The following is a 20,046-nucleotide window of genomic DNA, read 5'->3' on the forward strand; positions in this document are numbered from 1 at the left end:
TGTTTTTATAGATCTGACTCCTCTATGGACCTCCTATGAATGCAATCACATAGTATTTGTCCTTTTGTGACTGGATTATTTCACTGAGCATAATGTCCTCAAGGTTCATCCTCTTCGTAGCAGGTGTCAGAATGTCCTTCCTTTTTAAGGATGAGTACAATAGTATTCTATTGTCTGGATGGCTATTATAAAACAAACAAACAGCCCTGGCCAGTTTGGCTTAGTAGATAGAGCATTGGCCTGTGAACCAAAGGGTCCTGGATTCGATTTCGGTCAAGGACATGTACCTTGGTTACAGGCTCCTCCCTGGCCTGGGGCCTGGGGCAGGAGGCAATCAATCTATGTGTTTCTCTCACATCTATGCTTCTCTTCCACTCTCCCTAAATATCAATGAAAAAATATCCTCAGGCGAGGTTTAACAAAAGCAAAATAAAACAAACAAAAACAGAAATTAACAAGTGTTGGCAAGGGTGTGGAGAAATTAGAAAGCTTGTGCACGGCTGGTGGGAATAGAAAATGGTGCAGCCACATTTGGGCGGTTCCTCAAAAGTTAAAAGTATCCACCCAGGAGAACGGCAGATACACCTGTCTTCGTGGCAGCATTATTCACAGAAGCTGAAGGATGGAACAACCTGAGTGTCCCTTTTATTTTCCCGTTGGTTTTTTTTAGAGTGGAAGGAAGGGAGGGAGAGAAACACTGATGTGAGACACAGTGATTGGTTGCCTCCTGCATGTACCCCCACCAGGGCTGGGGATCAAACCTGCGACCCTTTGGTCCTCAGGTCGACGCTCTAACCACTGAACACACTGGCCAGGGCTGCAGCCCCTTTTATGTAACAGATATTTTGTTCCACCTCCTCTTTTCTCTCTTGAAATAAAAATCAGAGTGAATATAACCTAACTACACACAACTTAAAAAAAGGAACAATCCAACCAATGTGATGCATTATCAGACACAGACAGAAAAAACAGAGTGTTGGACACTGAGCACGATGGTAAGGACCTACCTCAGGGGTCCTCAAACTTTTTAAACAGGGGGCCAGTTCACTGTCCCTCAGACCGTTGGAGGGCCGGACTATAGTTTAAAAAAAAAAACTATGAACAAATTCCTATGCACACTGCACATATCTTATTTTGAAGTAAAAAAACAAAACGGGAACAAATACAGTATTTGTATTTGCATGTGGCCCGCGGGCCATAGTTTGAGGACCCCTGACCTACCTATTCTGACAATGCCCATCAAGCAGAATCAGCAGGGAGGCAGAGACCCCAGCAGCTCTGCTCACAGAAATGGTGAGCAACTCTTGGTAAGGTTCTGTACTGAACAATAAGCAATTCTCCCAATTTACCCAGAAGTTGCACCCCTGGGAAAAGCCATATGAAGTCCTGGCCCCCAGGACCTCAGAATGTGACCCCATTTGGAGATAAGGCCTTTACACAGGTAACATGTCATTAGGGTGACCCTAATCCAGTAAGACTGTGTCCTTATAAAAAGGGGACATTTGGATGCAAATACACAGGGAGGCTGGGTAAAGGAGGCAGAGATGGGGTGATGCTTCCACAAGGCAAGAACACCAAAGATTGCCCAACGACCACCAGAAACAAGGAGAGAGACCTCTAACAGATTCTCCTTCACGGCCCCAGGAGGAATTAGCTCTGCCAACACCTTGATCTTGAACTTCTAGCCTCCATACCTGGGAGAGAATAAATTTGTTGCAAACCACATAGTTTGCAGTACTGTGTTACGGCAGCCCTAGCAAACTAATGTATTTTGTGTCTCTACATAAAACAGAGCTGGGCCCTCGCTGGCATGGATCAGTGGCATGGATTAGAGCAGTGGTTCCCAAACTTATTTGGCCTACCGCCCCCTTTCCAGAAAAAATATTACTCAGCCCCTGGAAATTAATTTTTTTAAAATTTTAATAGCAGTTACTCATCGCCCCCAAATGCACCTGTGGCCATCACCGCCCCCCTGGATCGCTGCAGCGCCTACCAGGGGGCGGTAGCGCCCACTTTGGGAATCACTGGATTAGAGTGTCGGCCTGTGCACTCAAGGGTCAAGGATTAGATTCCTGGTGAAGGGCACGTACCTGGGTTGCAGGTTCAATCCTAGGCCCTGGTTGGGGCACATGCAGGAGGCAACCAATCGATGTGTCTCTCACATCCATGTTTCTCTCTCTCTCTCTCTCCTTCCCTTCTATGCTAAAAATCAATGAAAAAAATACCTTCAGTGAGATTCACAAAAAAAGGCCCAGCTAACTAGGAAGGGGCTGTCCAGGGGGAACAGCCTGCTCTGTCTCCAAGGCTTCCTCAAGCAGCTTGGTGGCGGCTCTGGTGGCACTCTAGGTTGCAACTCTGCCTGCCAGAGTAATTGCTCCATGACATCTACATAACAACAGCTAAAAACTGGTCTCACCCACTACCTCAGGCTAAGTCTGGCTTTTCGGGCCCCAAACAGAAAGCCCAGATACCAATTTCTAGACTATACCTTGCAGAGACAGACTTCTGTGCAGGAGGCAATATGCCATGTCGTCCCCCATCCGCAACATGGGGCCGATGTCCTGTCAACCTGTCATTGGAAAATGACTCTACGAACCCGTGTGGTGGGGGAAGCTCACAAAGTGTTTATTTGCAGCAATTCAAACAGATAGGACACGGAGGGGCCAGCACTGCCTGCCTTTGATGCTGGGGAAGATTTTCAGATTGCTCTTTTAAAACTAAACAGCCCAGCAGGAACACAGGATATTCAGGGAGAATTGGCAATTGTTTGGGGCCTGTGGGGTGGCTGTCCCAGTTACCAAGGGAAGGGAATTGAGGTTCCCAGCAGGTAGCACAGTGGATTAACTCTTACCACGCTGGACCAGGGCCAGGAATGGTGGGAAGCGAGCCTTCCCTCCTGCCCCAGCCTTGCGGCCACCAGACCTCTACTCATGAGATGACGGATAGGGCTTTTCTGCCCCAACATGCCTGCAGTCACCCACTCTCTGTGGCGGTTCTGCCTGTGCCACTGCTCCTCTAGCAGAGAAGCACCTCACTGTGGTGTCACCCTGGAGGGGCCTGCTCGGACTTGTGATGTGGCACCTCTGCCCAGCCAGGTGCCTTGTTCTGTAGTCTTTAATGAAAAAAACCGGAATCAACTCTACCACAAATGAGGAGACTTCACATGTAAATTTACACTTCGAGAAAAATGATGGGATCAGGCACACTGAGCCCATACCGAGAAGAGGCAGCCCTTTTAGAAGAGACAGTGTGCTCTGGGGGCCGAGGGCAGCTCCCAAGCACTGCAGGGCCAACACGTGCCCATCCCTTAGCCAGGCCCCCAAACCTCACACCATCACTGGACGCTGCCCCGGGCACTCTGGCACAAGGAGTGAAGTGTCTGGGCAGAGGCTCCACAAGGCACACACCCCTCCCCCCTCAATGAAGAATTCCCAATTCCCATCCCAGCTCTGCCACCTACAAGCTCTAAGACCTCGGGCACGTGACCTAGCCCCTGCACCTGGCTCCTTATTTCTCAGATGGGGAGATGATGCCCACTTTATCAACGGTTGGGAGAATTCAAGTATGATGAGCTGGCAGCCACCACCCAAGTGTGCAATGGTGCTGCTGAAGGTCGGTACTATTCTTTGCTCTGTAATCACCACAACACACACTGAAATGCGAACCGTAAACTTTTATTAATGAAAAATGGAATGCCTCATTACAGAAACCTTCTCAAAAATGGCAGAACAAGAACACGCTTATTAAAAAAAAAAATGAGTTCACATATTACCAAGCTACAACATGGTGGCAGGATTTGTTTTTGTTTCTTAAAAGATTCCACAAGTTCAAGGTAACTGGCTAAGAAATTCAACAGTGCATCTGCCTACCTGAACACGCGGAGGGAGTGGGGTTTAGTAGCGGCGAGTGAAGTGGGGGTATGGATGGGGGTGGGGGGGTGGGACTCTGTTGCCCCGGTCCTGGCCGGCCAGTGCTCCATCTTCCAGTTCTCCACCGGGCACCACGTGGCCCTGGGAATGCCCATCCTGTGCAAAGCCGCCTTGCCTAGGAACAAAGGCACACGTTTGTCCCCTTGAAGTGCTTTACATTTTCACCATTACATGGCGGCATGCAGCTCTGCAGCCTTTAGAACCCACGTGGCTTTTTCCAGGTGAGAAACATCCTAATTACAGACCACATTCCGGGTCCCTGGAGAGTGTTATTTGCACTAGTTACCAAGAGCTGCTTTGGGGGTTTGTTTTCAAAACATTCAACCCAGCAAGTTGATCAAACATGCAAAAAAGGGAGAGGAAGTGAGGAGCAGGAACAAATCAATTTTATCCGGGGACAAAACTTCTTACCCCGACATTCCACCCCGATTGGCCATGTGCCCTGTCCCTGAGGGCCCAGAGAGGCCCCTCTCAGCACCTGGAAGAGAAGAAAGAGTCTGCAAACACTCCCTTCTTGGAAGTCTCTGGAAAAGCTGGGGGGAGGCTGGCCTGTGGAAAGTTCTGGAACTGGCCAACCCTTCCTGGGAGCCCCCCACCCCCACTCATGGACAGGAGTTAGCCCATACCTAGCCACCTGGCATGCTCCCGGCCTGCTGTGCCTGCCTCTACCATGCCTGGCCAGGCACGCTCCTGGTGCTCCTCTAGCCTCTGACTGTGCTCCGTCCAGTCACGTCCACCTCTGTAACGGAAGGAAAAAATAAGTAGATACATGCCAGTATGCCTTTAGAGAAGACTGTGGCATGGCTTCAGCCTTCACACCTTGTACCGACTGTTTCAGAGTCAAGTGGGCAAAGATGGGAACAGACACTTTTCCAAAGGTACATGCATGGCTAATAAGCACACAAGAAGGTGTTGAGCATCGGTAACATCTCAACCAGATGACTGAGATGTACCCCCATCCCAGCTACTCCATGCCTCTTATCAGACAGGCCCTGGCCAGGTAGCTCAGTTGATTAGAACGTTGTCCTGATTAAACCAAGGTTGTGGGTTCAATCCCTGGTCAGGGACATATAAGAAACAACTAATGAATGCATAAATGGGTGGAGCAACAAATTGATGTTTCTCTCTCTCCTTTCCTTTCTCTCTCTCTCAAAAAAAAAAAAACACACACAAAAACCAAAAGATCACCTTAGCAGGTTTGCCTCAGTGGATGGAGTGTCGACCCTTGGACTGAAAATGTTGAGGGTTTGATTCCTGTCAGGTGTCCGATTCTGGTCAGGGGCATGTATCTGGGTTGCAGGCTCAATTCCCGGCTCTGGTTGGGGTGTGTGTGGGAGGCAACCAATCGGTGTGTCTCACTCATGTTGATGTTTCTCTCTCTTTCCCTTCCACTCTCTCTAAAAATCAATGAAAAAATATCCTCGGGTCAGGATTAAAAAAACACACACACACAAAAAAAAACAAAACAAAACAACAACAGACAGACGGTAACAAGTGCTGGTGAGGATGTGGAGAAACTGGAACCCTCACGCCCGACTAGTGGGAACTGAAAATGGGGGAGCCTCCGGGGGAAACAACAGCAGCGTTTCCTCAAAAGGTTTAACTCCTAGTGACCATGGAACCAGCAATGCCACTCCGAGGTGTCTAGAGGGAACATATGTTAACAAAAACCTGTACATAAATGTTCTTAAAAGCGTAATTCATAATAGTCCCCAAATGGAAATAACCCAAGTGTTTGTTCATCAGTTCATGAACTGATACACAAGACGTGGTCCATCCATACTGGGGAACGTTATGTGACCACGAAAAGGAGTGAAGCGGGAGCATTTGATATCTTGCTTCCCAGCATATGTTATTAGTTTGGCTCAAATAAACTCACAAAACTAAAAAAAAGAAGAAGAAAAGAAAAGAAAAGGCCCTGGCCAGGTAGCTCAGTTGGTTAGAGCACTGTCCCTGAAACACCAAGGTTTTGGGTTCAATCTCCAGTCAGGGCACATATCAGAGGCGACCAATGAATGTACAAATAAGTGGAACAATAAACCAATGTTTCTCTCTTTCAAAGCAATAAATTAAAACAACAAAGAATGAAGCACTGTCATTCGCTACAATGTGGATGAAACTTGAAATCATGATGCACAGTGAGAGAAGCTGCACACAAAAGGCCATAAAGAATGTGACTCCAGCCGAAACCGGTTTGGCTCAGTGGATAGAGCGTCGGCCTGCGGACTGAAAGGTCCCAGGTTCGATTCCGGTCAAGGGCATGTACCTGGGTTGCGGGCACATCCCCAGTGGGAGATGTGCAGGAGGCAGCTGGTCGATGTTTCTCTCTCATCGATGTTTCTAACTCTCTATCTCTCTCCCTTCCTCGCTGTAAAAAATCAATAAAATATATTAAAAAAAAAAAAAAAAGAATGTGACTCCATTTATGTGAAATGTCCAGGATAGGCACATCCAGAAACACAGGAAGTGGGTTAGTGATTGCCAGGGGCTGGTGGAGAGGATGGGGAATGACTGCTGATGGGGACAGGTCAAGACTTTTTTTTTGGTGTGTGAGGATATTCTAAAATAGACTGTTATGAACATACTGAAAGCCACTGAATTTGTAGACTTTATTTATTTTATTTTTTTAATCCTCACCCGAGGATATTTTTCCATTGATTTTTAGAGAGAGTGGAAGAGAGACTGAAAGAGAGAAACATTGACGTGAGAGAAACACATCAATCGGTTGCCTCCTGCACGAGCCCTGACCAGAGCCCAGGCCGGGCAGGAGTCTGCAACCAGTGCGTGCCCTTGACTGGAATCAAACCTGGGACCCTTTGGTCCACAGGCCGATGCTCTATCCACTAAGCCAAACTGGCTACGGCGAATTGTACACCTTAAATGGGTGAACTGTATGGCATGTGAACTATGTCGCAAAAAAGCTGTTTGAAAAAAAGCCTGGCTGGTGTGGCTCAGTGGTTGAGTGTCAACCAATGTACCAAGAGGTTGATTCCCAGTCAGGTCACATGCCCAGGTTGTGGGCTCAATCCCCAGTAGGGATCGTGTAGGAGAAAGCCAATCTGTGTTTCTCTCTATCTCTTTTCCTGCCCCTCTCTCTAAAATCAATAAAAACATAAACTGTTTCAGGCAGAAATTCTGGGAGATTAAAATCCAAATATGGTCCCAGCAGTCATCATGACTGTCCAGGAATGATAAGACCAAGGCTGACTCTAGAATGACAAGTGTACTGGCCACTGGGCTGACCAGTGCTCAGAGGCAAGGATTAGGAATCCACCAGAGCCCCCAACACGTCTAGGAGGGCAAATGCAAAACTGCTCCCCAAAAGTGAGACCCGAAAGTTTCTAATGTCTGCCTACAGGTGACAGCACCCAATCATGCAGTGACGCTGTTCAGGGCTATCTCCAGTCTGAGAAAGAGAGTTCTTTCATTTGTATTTCCCACAGGTATTTAAGGAAAATGGTTTAAATGTTAAAGACTGAGTGCTAAGTAGGTCACTTGGGAAAGCACACTTTGCATTAATCTATCAGACTGAACACCTGAAACCCCACGAGAGATAAAGTAGAACCTTCTGGTATCCAAGATGCTGGCCTTCAAAATTCCTAAAGACAACTTTGGGGTGTGTGTGTGTGTGTGTATGTGGGGGAGTAAAGCTTCCCTACTGTCTAGGGCAGTGGTTTTCAACCTTCCTAATGCCGCGACCCTTTAATACAGTTCCTCATGTTGTGGTGACCCCCAATTTCATTGTTACAAATTGAACATAATTAAAGCATAGTGATTAATCACAAAAATAATATGTAATTATATATGTGTTTTCCGATGGTCTTAGGCGACCCCTGTGAAAGGGTCGTTCGACCCCCAGGTTGAGAACCGCTGGTCTAGGGGGACAAATCTAAGAAAGGCTTCAGGGATGTCTCCTTCAGCAGGCAGGGGCCTTGTGATATAGATGTTCATAACTGGGGTGATGCAGGCAACCTGGCAAGGTGCACACAGACAGTTCACTTTCAGAGGGGCGGGCCTCTAGCCAAGGGAAGATGCCCACCACCATCATGGCCTGCCCACTAACCTGGGTGGAGGTGGTGGCCCCCGGCCCTCAGTCATCCTCTTGTCTGAGCCGTAGCCCCCCCAGCCATCCCGAGAGTCCCGGCCGTGGCGCTCTGGTGGTCCTCCATGGCCATGGCGGTCATCTGAGTAGTGCTGAAAGGCAGAAGGACAGGGTGACTCTAGCCATCTTCTCATTCCCTACAGGCCTGCACAGGTTCATCTCTGGAAGGCCTGTCAACCTATACACACTGCTGGGGTGGGCCAGGGTGTGCCACAGCACCTCTGGCCACTCTGAAAGGACCTGCCCAGGCCCATTCTGAATCTTGCTAGTTGCTGGATGCTCTGTTTGTGACCCTGACAATACCAGAAGAGCTCTTGGCAGAGCTCTTTGGTTCCTTGCTTGAGAACTGAGCGTCCCTACAGCTCTATCACTGGTGCCACACAAAGTGCCAGCACAAGCCTCTGGCCCTGTGAGGTCCACTGAGAAAAGTCACTTAGAGTCTTCCTTGCTGATAGGAGGTCCCCTTCCACCCTGCCCCCCCCCACTTCCTCCTTTGCCATCAATCTATGGAGGTGGCACGGCCCCTCAGTAGCTGACACTGGAGGCAAGCGCTGAAGAGAACTTCAGTGCCCTGGCCAACCAGTTCTGTGCTCAGGAATCCAGCACATCTGGGCAGTGATGGGCCTGGTCTACTGTTCTCAGCAAACACACTCCTGTTTTAAAAACTATGCTGCTGATGCCTGTCCCTGCCTTTCTCCTGGCAGGCTCCCCTTTTCTCTGAACTGACACCTATGCATCCCTCACCAGGTATCAGCAGGTTAGAGACACTGAGATCTATCCCAAAGGTACCAGAAACAGAGGGACCCCCCCAAAACATGGGTTAAATGACCCCCTGACAGGCCGCTATGCCCCATTTGGGGTACCCACAGTCCCGAGACTCAGAGGCACTCTAAGCAAGCTGGCAATAAGAGCTAATTGCAGTTTCTGCTAGATAAAATGAAACAAGAACAAGCCCTATGCATCTGAACAAAGCCCCCACTTATCAGAAAACAAGCAATTCTGTGTGTTACTCGTTCTCTAGAACGCCGTGTCCATGCTCCCCCGCCCACCCAGACACAGAGCAGGCACCCAATATCTGTGTGTTACTCACCTGTCCATCTCGCTCTCCCATCACTGTCCTTGAGCCCTCCCTCCTGGAAAAAAAAAAAAATCTAATTCCAACGGCAGCTGATGGTACCATACAACATTTCTACAGGTCCCACAAAACCCACAATTGGGGTACTCATTCTATTTCCCAATATAAGAACTGCCTGATTTTTTTTTTTTTTTAAAGCTGGCTCACATCTTTCCCTGGGGGTGGGAGTAAAGTCAGATCCTAAGAAGGTGGAAATATTAATTTTACTGAAATACCCTGGAGGGAAGGGTCTCAGAAGCAGACACCCCTGAATGAAGCTAAGACTTCACTTAACTGTGGCCTGGTAACAGGGAAACCTAACCTCTGGCCCAACACATTTGATTCACACCAAATCTCAAAGCAACTCCAGCCACAATGAATTAAATAAGTAGCTTTTTAGCCACATTTTCCCTGTTCTCTCTTCCCTTACAGAGAGCTAATGAATGGTGAAATGGCTCCAGGATATGCAGCCCAGGGGAGCCCAGTGAGATTTCTCCCAAAGAGAGAGAACTCTTCAACTGGAAAAGTGAGGGCTGTCTTCCTAATCTAGTCCTCATTAAATAAGGCATGGCAAAGGAAAACAACACTGGCTAAAAACCCACCCTGATCTTCAAAACACAAACAAGGCCCAGTGAGAACTGCCCCACATTCTCTGGTCAGTTCTCTTTGTAGTTTGCTGGCACGGAAACCTACACCCGTCAGTAAACCCTCCTGCCCACTCTGCCTTCACCAGCTTAGGCAGGTCACACCTCTTCTAAAAACTGCTTCCTCATCTCTGCTTCCTCCCCCACTATGCAAAAGGCAAAGGGAATTAGATCGGGTGATAGTGAATCTTGGGGGGCTGGTGCTGACGGGAGGGACAGGGAGGAATCTCTATGAAGGTGTGAAACCCAGAGCCTGGGCCACCCCCAAGAGAGCTGAGTGTTGGGGAATTCTGAGGCTCAGGTCCTGCCTAGGGCCCCATCCATCCTCTCTGTGCAAAGGACAGTGGATGAAATGAGCTCTGGGGGACCTTCTTGCCAGACAAGTCCCGGATGCCATAACTGACCAGCGATTCCAACACTTTGCTCAAGGCCTATGTTTCTAAATCCCATGTGTGGCTGGTCAAGGCCTACCCACTAAGACATCACAAGTAAATCAGACATTAAGAGAACAGAGGGAGACCTGTCTCTACTGCAAAAAGGGGGTGGGGGACTGACCTGTCGACCGCATGGTCCTGGTACTGGCCTCGGTTTCGATGGTCAAAGTCGTGGAAGCGGTGATCGTACCGAGGGAAGTCTGGGTGGTACCTGTCCTCTAGGGCCACACGTTTTCCTTCTGGCCAATAGGCATCATCTCGCCTATGGTAAAAAGGATGTAAATTTTACTTATGAAAGAGAACAAAGGAAAAAAGAGAGTGAAGGTGGGGAGGGGAGCTCTCTCTCCAGACCCAGCATCATTTAAAATGTCCTGCAGGGCTCATCTCTAAACATTCAATCACTATCACTTTGATTTGATAAATTAATATCCCCAAAACTGCCAAGAGGCATGAGTATTCTCAGCTGACAATTCTGAACATCAGACTGCTGTGAGCTAATTGTGTCATAACGCTGTTAATACCTTGATCCCCACCTGAGTTCAAATACAAGTGAAATAAAATACTTGATTCTTTAGGACTGGCATTCTGAGGTGCCACGTTTTCAGCTTCCCATCTTCTATAACCTGAACCTCCCCCTGAGATTTTGGCAAAAGGCAAAGGGAATTAAATCAGGTGATAGTGAACTACATACAGCTCAGGACAGCATCCAATTATCTTCTTCCTGATTTTTACCAGAAAAGTAGGCTCATGGGTGGTGAGGTGATGGGTGACTGACAATTAAGCAGCTCAGAGAAGCTAGAGACCAATAAACCTACTTTTAAAACAGAAGGCAATGTCCTTTCCCACAGTGCCGACTCTGTGCCTTTCCCCCGCCTACAAGGACACAATATGGAGTGGCGGCCGTGGCCAATGCGGGCCTAATGCACGCTTGGTCATCTCCTGCAGCAGCACTTGGAGGGTGGTGATGCTCCACCAGGAAGCACAGTGCAAATAAAGGCCCGGCCTACGCGAAAGCATCACAAACCCCTCAGCACTGGAACCATCAAGATTCTCCAATGGCCCTAACCGGTTTGGCTCAGAGGATAGAGCATCAGCCTGTGGACTGAAGGGTCCCAGGTTCAATTCCGGTCAAGGGCATGTACCTTGGCTGCGGACACATCCCCAGTAGGAGGTGTGCAGGAGGCAGCTGATCGATGTTTCTCTCTCATTGATGTTTCTAACTCTATCCCTCTCCTTTCCTCTCTTAAAAAAAAAAAAAATCACTAAAATATATTAAAAAAAAAAAAAAAGATTCTCCAATGAACTCAGCTGGGGAGAAAGTTGCACAGCCAGAAGATCGTGACATTAAACTACACACTCATGGTGGTGAGGGCAACAAGTTCTGGACAGGCAAATCGCGTGTTAAATAGCCCCGATTCTCCAACACTCAGATGGACAGCAGCCAAAGCAGCTCCTGGAATGGGAGGTGGGCTGGACCCTACCTCCCATCATCATGGGGCCTCCGGAGCCCCTGCCGCTGCTCATAGCGCAGTTGCTCCTGCTGACGCCGCAGCTCCTCGCGCTCACGTTGAATGCACTCCTGCTCCTTCCTACGCTCACGCTCCACTCGCATACGCTCTCGTTCCAGCCGTTCCCGCTCCATGCGCTCCCACTCCAGGAGGTGACGCTGGCACTCAAGCTCCAGGCGCTCCCGGTGCAGCCGTGCCTTCTCCTTCCAGGCCTCCAGGCGGTGCAGCCGTGCCTTCTCCTTCCAGGCCTCCAGGCGTTGCTGCTGCTCGCGCTCTCTGCAGGGACACAGCAAGGCCACGCTGACTTCCCACCGTAAAGGTCCCTGGCTATCGAGGCATTGTCCTCCAAAGGGGCCAGGATACCTCCATTTGGCCATTCTGGGTTTCTTGGATGCTCACTGGCCTGGGCCCAGGCTATAGACGGCAGGTGCTTACGCACTCCCACTAAGTTGTTTGGAACAGCCAGAAGCCCCAATGTCCAAACTTTCCCTTCCTCAAAAAAGACAGAGGTGGGCTGGGAGGCGACAGCAAGGAGACACAGAGCTCAGGTCCAGGCCAGGAGGACTTGGCTCAAAGGCCCCCAAATAAAGCCACACATCAGTAAAGTAGAAAAAATTAGAAAAGCAAAGGGTAACTGCTGTGTATAGAGAAAACCCTTAAGAAGCGATTACAGTAGCTTTCCCTGGGGGTGAAGGGGTACTCCGTTGCAGGTTAATGCTGTACAATGAGCCACCTCTTTTCTACATCTTCCCTCTAAAAACACTGTATTTTTAAATGAGTGTCATTTTGAATAGACCTAGGAAGGTGTGGGGACAGGCGAAGGCTCGTGAGGTGGTTGTATGCTGGCCTGGCACCGGCAGCTGGGAAAAGGTCTCATGTCCGCAGTCACGGCACACCAGGAGCTGAGCAGAGACTGGGACCACCCCTCTGTGTGAGAAAAGGACATGCTGTGGCACACTCCACCAGGGCCTGGAAAGGCTCCGAACCAAGCATGAGCGAGCTCGAAGCAAAATACCTCCGAATGGAATCAAAAGGCTTCTCAATGTGCTTTTATTTTCTAAAGTGACACAGGCAGAGCTGAAATCACATGACTTCAGATAAAAGCAAACGTAGCATACTTAAGAGGTTTGTATGTGATCTACTTTAGCTCAAGTAAGTTCTCCAAACACCGTGATGGAAACCTTTTGTTTCATGGACCACCACTGGAAGGAAATGTCAAGGGGGCTCTACATGTCTTGACAGGATATGGCAGAACACAGAAGGGGAAATGCCAGGCTTACTTCAATAAACTATCTTCTTAATAAAAGGTGAGAGGGGCAAAGAACATGACTGCGACCCCTGCTGCCTGAAAAGGCCATGAACTGCAGACATCCAGGGGTGAAGAGGCCACTCCTATAACATCTCCAATAAAATTGCCACATTCCTTGGTTGCCTTTTTAAAAAAATCTTACTTATGTACATTTCCAGAGGGAAGACTGAGGCCTCGACACTTGGGACCCTTCCATCAAAGCCATCCCTGGGTGGGCTCCATGGGCCGGGGCCCACCGTCAGCCAGAGGAAATGCTCAGCAGAAATGGGCTTTCGATGGTGGGAGGTAAACACACATTCAATACACAGATGATGCACTGGAGAATCGTACACCTGAAACCCGTGTAATTTTATAAACCAATGTCACCCAAATAAATTCAATTAAAAAAAAAAAGGCTTTTGATGAATATCATACTATGCTTTTGGCCCAGGGGAAACACACAAGATGGCCTGCAAGCCCAGGCTACAGAGGAGACTCACTTGGGGAGAAAGGACAACCATCCCCAGAGCAGCCCAGCAGCCCAGCAGCCTGGCTCAGCCCACTCACCGCCGCCTCTCCGACTCTCGGATTTCCCGCTCCCACTGCCTCTGGCGCTCTCGCTCCCTTTGCTCTTTGATTTTGTCAAATGACAAGATGTCTCTCTTCTCTTTGCTTTCTGATTTTCGGTCCTGACTCTTGGAGCTCTGTTCGCCAAAATTGGTTTATTAATGTCAGAAAAATGGTTACAACAAATGCACAATGAAAGTTAAATATGCATTATCTGGATTAAACTTTGATTCTTCAGTTGCACTCAGGTTACATGGAGGCCCCAGCACAGGCCGCTTCACTCCACATTGCTCACCCCATAGTCTGTCTTTAATTTTTCTTTAAATTGCTTTTGGGGGCAGAGGAGAGGGAGGAGGATCAATTTGTTATTCCACTTATTTATGTACTCACCTGTTGATTCTTGTATGTGCCCTGACCAGGGATCAAACCCACAACCTTGGTGTGCCGGGACGACACTCTCATTAACGGACCTACTGGGCTAGGGCCCTATAGTCTGGCTTTTAAATCTTGTAAGCAAAGGATATTAAGGGAAGAGAAAAGATGGGATGAAACCTCAGAAAACCTACAGGCAGTTTTTCTAGTGTAGCAGAGCCACATGGCCCCTTCAGTCACTGGGGGGCAGCTGTTGAGCCAGCTGTTTGGACAATAAGATGAAGGACTGCATCTTTCACTTCTCAAGTGCTAGGTCAGGGCTCAGGCAGACAGCCTTAAAACAGAATAATCCAAGGTATTGTACTGTAATAAGGTAGAAAAGATTAATGGGAGACTTGCCTATTCTATTTCTGGCATAAGGTAGGAAACAATGATGGCCAACTAACATCTTTAAGGCTCTCAGAGGCTGAGACACCCAAGACTGGCCACAAGTCAGACTCTCCCAGGAAGCTTTCACATAGCCCAGAACCCAGGGCCTCCTACACAGGACAGGGTCTGGGACACCACGTTTTTAAAAAGCTGCTCTGTCCTGGCCGGTGTGGCTCAGTTGGTTAAGGGTGTCATCTTGTACACAAAAGGTTGCGCTGGTTCAATTCCTGGTCAGAGCACATACTTGAGCTGCAGATTCAATCCCTGGTGGGGGCATGCAGGAGGCAGCTGATCAATGTTTTCTTCTCACAAAGATGTTTCTCTTTCTCTCTCCCCCTCTCCCTTCCTCTCTCTCTAAAAATCAATTTAAAATCTTAAAAAAAAAATGCTGTTCAGCTTAATTTCTTAATTAGCCCACACAGGGGGTTAAAAAAAAAAAATCAATGAAAGACAAAGCAACCTGGAAGGAAGATAGGCAAAGATTAGAACCAGCTCTTCTACTAAAAAAAGAGATTGTGATGCTGAAAGGTATCCTTTAAGAAGAGGAAGAAGAAAAAGGTAAAGATACAAATTATGAATAACAAATACACATCTATCAACAAGTGAATCTAAAAATCAAGTGAATAAATAATCGAATGAACAGAATAATCTGGTGAATATAATAGAATCAGGGGTATAGAGAGGGAATGGACTGACTATTCTCGGGGGGGGGGAGGGAAAAGGGTATGGGGGTGTGGGAAGAGACTGGACAAAAATCGTACACCTATGGATGAGGACAGTGGGGGGGGCGGGTAAGGGCAGAGGGTGGAGTGGGAACCGAGTGGAAGGAAGCAATGGGGGGAAAAAGGAGGAACAACTGTAATAATCTGAACAATAAAGATTTAATTTAAAAAAAAAAGAGAGATTGTGGGGGCTGGGGGGAATAGAGAGGGACATACAAATAGAGGACAGATTCACCCCCAAAACATCATAGGACATTCTTCATCTATGAGACGGGCAGAGCTTAAAGTGTAATCACACACACTGCAGGTTGAATGAGGAGGGACAGCCACCCTAGGTTCCGGAGGAAGGATGCGATCTAGTGCAGAGACCAACAGGCACTACAGTCCTCAAATTGTACTCCTGGTCACAACATGGCCTCGCCACTTACTGGTGACTCAGCACAAGCTCCGCACCCCAGGAATGCCAGCATCCTCTGTAACTTTCTGAAGGGCACCTGATAACATCTACCACAAAGAACAACACACACACACCTTTGGACCTAGCAATCCCACTGAGTGGTGGTTACAAGTCTGCCAAGAGGCAGGCATAGGAAGGCTGCCCACAGCAGTTTTCAAAGGCGGGACATGTCCATCTACTCTAGCGATTAAACGTCTTAGCACTGAATACACACTGTACGTCGACATCACCTTCCTGGCTTTGATATTTTGCTAGTTACAGGAAATAAAATCACTGGGCAAAACTGGGTGACGGACACATGGGACCTCTGTCCTATTCTTTATAGCTCCCTGTGAATCTGCAACAATTTCAAAATTAAATTATAAAGTAGCACTGTATGTCTCAGTATATTATGCACAAAAAGTGTCCAAGAGCAAGTTATAGGAACCCGTTAGTGGTGGTGTTTCAGAGCATACACAATGTGTTGTGTATACAGTATTGTGAGAGAAGTGTGAGGAGCCCATGCAGAAAAGAGGCTTCCATTGTGCTTATGTTGTGCCTTCTTATACTATCTGAATGCTTTAATCATGTTTACATTACTACTACCTTTTTTTTTTTTAACATCAGTCATCTGAGTGGTAAGTTTATGGGTCTTTTTTGTTTATTTCTCTGTATTTTATGATTTCCATGTAGCCCATAGAAAAAAATGGCATTAGAAATTGCTCTCTATGGAATCCAAATGTTAATTTAAAACTTAAGTCTTAACAACACAAAGTATTCTTGGGTGAATCATAAAAAAGTGTATTCACTGAAAAAGTGTTGCTCTCCTCATTAACATATTGGCTGGAATCTTCACCTGGGAAACAGAGGGTTTGTTTTCCAGAATGGAAGAGCAAAATGAGAGGCCCCTAGCTTGTCCAGCTATGTGCACAGGTTAATAAGCAATGTAGCTCGTTGTCTGATGACATGACAGTTTTAGGGTGGACTCCACTTTTCTTTTTGGTTAATTTAATAGAAAATCAACTAAAGAAAATGAATAAACTGCTATTAGATTAGCCAAAGAGTAGAAGCTGCCTCCGATTTGGAAAGCCTGGGTCTTGTCCTTCCAGCTCTGTCACTGGGAATCAGTTCTCCTAGAAGATGGTATAACCTGACAAAGAATCAGAGAAGGGCAAACACATTTCTGGAAAGCAAACATGGGTAAGCATTGTTCTGAAATAAGTTCTAGAATCTAATTTCATGTTTCTATGCATAATCTAAAGAGTTAACAATATGCCTCCCAAGGACTTCAAAGAACTCTTAAAATTTTAAAGGCCAAACAATGTTGTTTTCACAATGCAAATAAAAAAACGGCTGGCCTTGAGATGGCAGAAGCAATACTCACTCTTTCTTTTGACCTGCTTGTGGTTTTCACACTAATGACAGGCTCTCCTTTTGATTTATCCATTACTACTGTCCGTTCCATTCCTCTGCTTCCTTCAGGAAAGAACACAGCAATCTGTGAAAATGTGCTGATATACACAAGCCAGCTGGGGGCTCTTGCCCCCCACCCCCACCCCCAGCTGTCAAGTGACTAATGCTAACGCTGAAGCCTTTGTGTCTTGTCCCTGTCTTCATGATGAAAAAAAATTGTTTCTCTCTCTCTCTCCTTCTCTCCCTTCCACTCTCTCTAAAATCCAAAGGAAAGACTATCCTCTAGTGAGGATTACCAAAAAAGAAGCACTACCAATATGGCTACACTGGGTGGAAAATGGCTGGCAGTGTTTGGGTCTTTGCTCATCTAGAATGGACTTGCCTGCATCTTACAACTTAAATCTGAGTCAAAGTGCATTCTGCAACATGTGCATAAACAAATCTCACCTGTAGGTTTGTTGCCTCTACCCCTCATACTCAGTCCTAGTGGCTCCAGGATAACCAATTTCAATTTTTATTCCTATCACACATTGTGGAATGCTCTGCAGAACCAGGCTCTTGCGCTCTGAATTAGATACTGCTGGCTCCAAGGGAGCCCCTCCCCACCCCCAAAGTGGACTTCCCTTCATCAGTCTTCAGCAATAAAGGCTCTACACCAATTCTTCCTCTTCACAACAAGCTAAGCAGGCTCTAACTGCCAGAACAACCATGGAATAGGGAAATTTGCAATACTCCAGGAACATTTTAAAAACATGTTCCTCATGAGACTGCTGGCCAATTACCCCAATGATTAAGATCTAACTTGTAATGCACTGCACCAAATCCCAGTGCTCCAGATGGTCAGGTTTTGTTTCTGGTTTTCTTTTTTGGAAAGGGGAGGGGATAGGCTTTCTCTTCTTTTCTTTTCTTTTTGCCACAAAACATTCTGTGGAGCCTCATGCAAATTTGAAGGTGCAGAGTGCAAGGAATTTTTATATGACAACAGAGGTGGCACACTATAAGTGCAACTGCTCCTACTCCACAGTCTACAGACATAAGATTTTCGTTTTCTGTTTTTCATTGGAACTGGCTTTACCATACAGGCAAGAAAAATAAGATTACACACCTACAGAACTGTACTGAGTTACAAGAACTAGGACATACCCCTCTGGCACCCCCCCCCCCTTTTCTGTTAAAGACTCAGGAAAAATAAGAACCCTGGTCACTGAGCTGCCAGTACAGTTAAATCACTGACCAGAATATCTCTGCATTTCTGCTGTTGTGTAGAAACTCCTTTAAGCCACCTCATCACCTGAGGCTCTGTTGCTTTAATGGCTTCCTATAAGCAGCAAAACTAAGCAAAGTCACTAAAAAGCTCGCTGTACCTACTTGATTATGACACCTACCAGCCCATTCTGACCGGCTCTTCCCCCCTCATGAACACTTAGCCTCTAATCACCTGATTTGGTGACTCTGGACCGATTTGTAGTTCCTGGTTTTAGCTCGTCTTCATCTTTTTCTTCCTTTTTAATGTCTTCAGGCCTTTTCCCCTCCTTTTTCTCCATCTTCTCTTCCTTCTTAATTACAGTTCTATGTAAAAACATGGTTATCAAACTTGAGTTCCTGAGACTCTAATAGGAGCAGTTTGCTCGCTCAGATTGATGCGCAAAACAAACCAGGCCAGCGGCAAGTGGATGGGGAGAATTATTTGAAAACTGTGGTAATATTCTCCTCTTCAGACACAGCCCCTATTCCCACTTAAGTTATCTGTCACATCTCGAAATATGCAGGATAATACTGCAAGCTTATGAGGATGTTTTTTCCAAGATGTTAGAAGCACTCATATATATGACAGGTATGCAAGTAGACACGATGGAAGAATGCTTGTGAAAAACTATTTTCAAATGTCTCATTTTGAAACATTTTGTATATGTGGAATATTAAGTTTTGTAGGGAAAAAATTTTCCCCAAACAGGTATAATATAATATAGAATGGAGGTACAGTACCAGGACGGGATGTTCCTACAGCATGAAGCAGTGAGCAACCTACCCACTAACACTTGGTACCCAGCAATATCTGCATACTTTGAGGAGTTATGTTATTAGCCCAGCCAGTGTGGTTCAGTGGTTGAGCGTTGCCCTATGAACCAGGTCACAGTTGGATTCCCGGTCAGAGCACAAGCCCGGGTTGCAGACCCAACCCCCAGTGTGGGGCATACAGGAAGTAACCAATCAATGATTCTCACTCATCATTGATGTTTATATCTTTCTCTCGCTTTCCCTTCCTCTCTGAAATAAAAAACAGTTTAAAAATAAAATAAAATGCTGTGTTATATGCCAGCAAATATGGAAACTCTAACATTTCAACCAAAGGCAGTTTTGTTTTTTAAAAAATATTTTGATTGCTTTTTAGAGAGAGAGGAAGGGAGAGTGAGAGATAGAAACAGTGATGAGAGAGAAACATTGATCAGCTGCCTCCTGCTAAGATTAAGCACGAAATCCAGGCATGTGCCCTGATGGGGAATTGAACCAGCGACTTCTTGGTGCATAGGTGGATACTCAACCACTGAATCACACCGGCCAGACCAGTTTTATTCTTTTTTATTTTTACTAAAGGCCTGGTGCACGAAACTCATGCACGGGTAGGGTCCCTAGGCCTGGCTGGTGATCAGGGCCAATCTGTGGGGCGACTGGTGGGGCAATTGAGGGGGTGGGCGGGGCGCGCTGGCACCCGCCTTGGCTGGCCTGGGGGCAGCTCCTGCGTTGAGCATCTGCCACCCGGTGGTCAGTGTGAGTCATAGCGACCAGTTGTTCTTCCATTCGGTCGATTTGCATATTAGGCTTTTATTATATAGGATTGATTTCAGAGAGGAAGGGAGAGGGAGAGATAGAAACATCATTGAGAGAGAATCATTGATCGGCTGCCTCCCGCACAACCCCCACTGGGGATTCAAGCCCACGCCAGCATGTGTCCTGATTGAGAATCAAACTGTGACCTCATGGTTCATAGGCCAGTGCTCAACCATTGAGCCACACTGGCCAGGCAAGGAAGTTTTTTTCTAAGTGGTGAAATAAATCATTGCTGCCATTTAAAATGTCTTCTATATTT

At 47.0% G+C, this 20,046-nt stretch overlaps 1 protein-coding gene across 9 annotated transcripts in view; it reads right to left on the bottom strand.

Annotated features, from left to right (window-relative positions):
* Positions 1-3,653: 3,653 nt before the first annotated feature.
* The window catches only part of SAFB2 (scaffold attachment factor B2), a 42,724-nt gene continuing 26,331 nt past the window's right edge, over positions 3,654-20,046 (bottom strand). For 3 of the 9 annotated variants that reach the window (XM_023764605.1, XM_006101089.3, XM_023764609.1), the window contains 10 exons: positions 18,397-18,527; positions 16,930-17,021; positions 13,587-13,723; positions 11,705-12,007; positions 10,345-10,485; positions 9,122-9,164; positions 7,993-8,123; positions 4,556-4,668; positions 4,341-4,407; positions 3,654-4,044 (listed from right to left, as the gene is read on the bottom strand). In XM_023764605.1, the coding sequence (XP_023620373.1) occupies positions 3,894-4,044; positions 4,341-4,407; positions 4,556-4,668; positions 7,993-8,123; positions 9,122-9,164; positions 10,345-10,485; positions 11,705-12,007; positions 13,587-13,723; positions 16,930-17,021; positions 18,397-18,527 (1,309 nt within the window). In that variant the 3' untranslated portion in view covers positions 3,654-3,893. Of the gene's footprint in view, positions 4,045-4,340; positions 4,408-4,555; positions 4,669-5,266; positions 5,327-7,992; positions 8,124-9,121; positions 9,165-10,344; positions 10,486-11,704; positions 12,008-12,527; positions 12,659-13,586; positions 13,724-16,929; positions 17,022-18,396; positions 18,528-20,046 lie in introns of those variants that run through there. The other 6 variants (XM_023764604.1, XR_002832204.1, XM_023764606.1 and 3 more) reach the window with 6 other exon arrangements.

The sequence above is a fragment of the Myotis lucifugus genome, unplaced genomic scaffold (assembly GCF_000147115.1).
Source record: "Myotis lucifugus unplaced genomic scaffold, Myoluc2.0 scaffold_341, whole genome shotgun sequence".
In the NCBI taxonomy this organism is placed as follows: Eukaryota; Metazoa; Chordata; class Mammalia; order Chiroptera; family Vespertilionidae; genus Myotis; species Myotis lucifugus.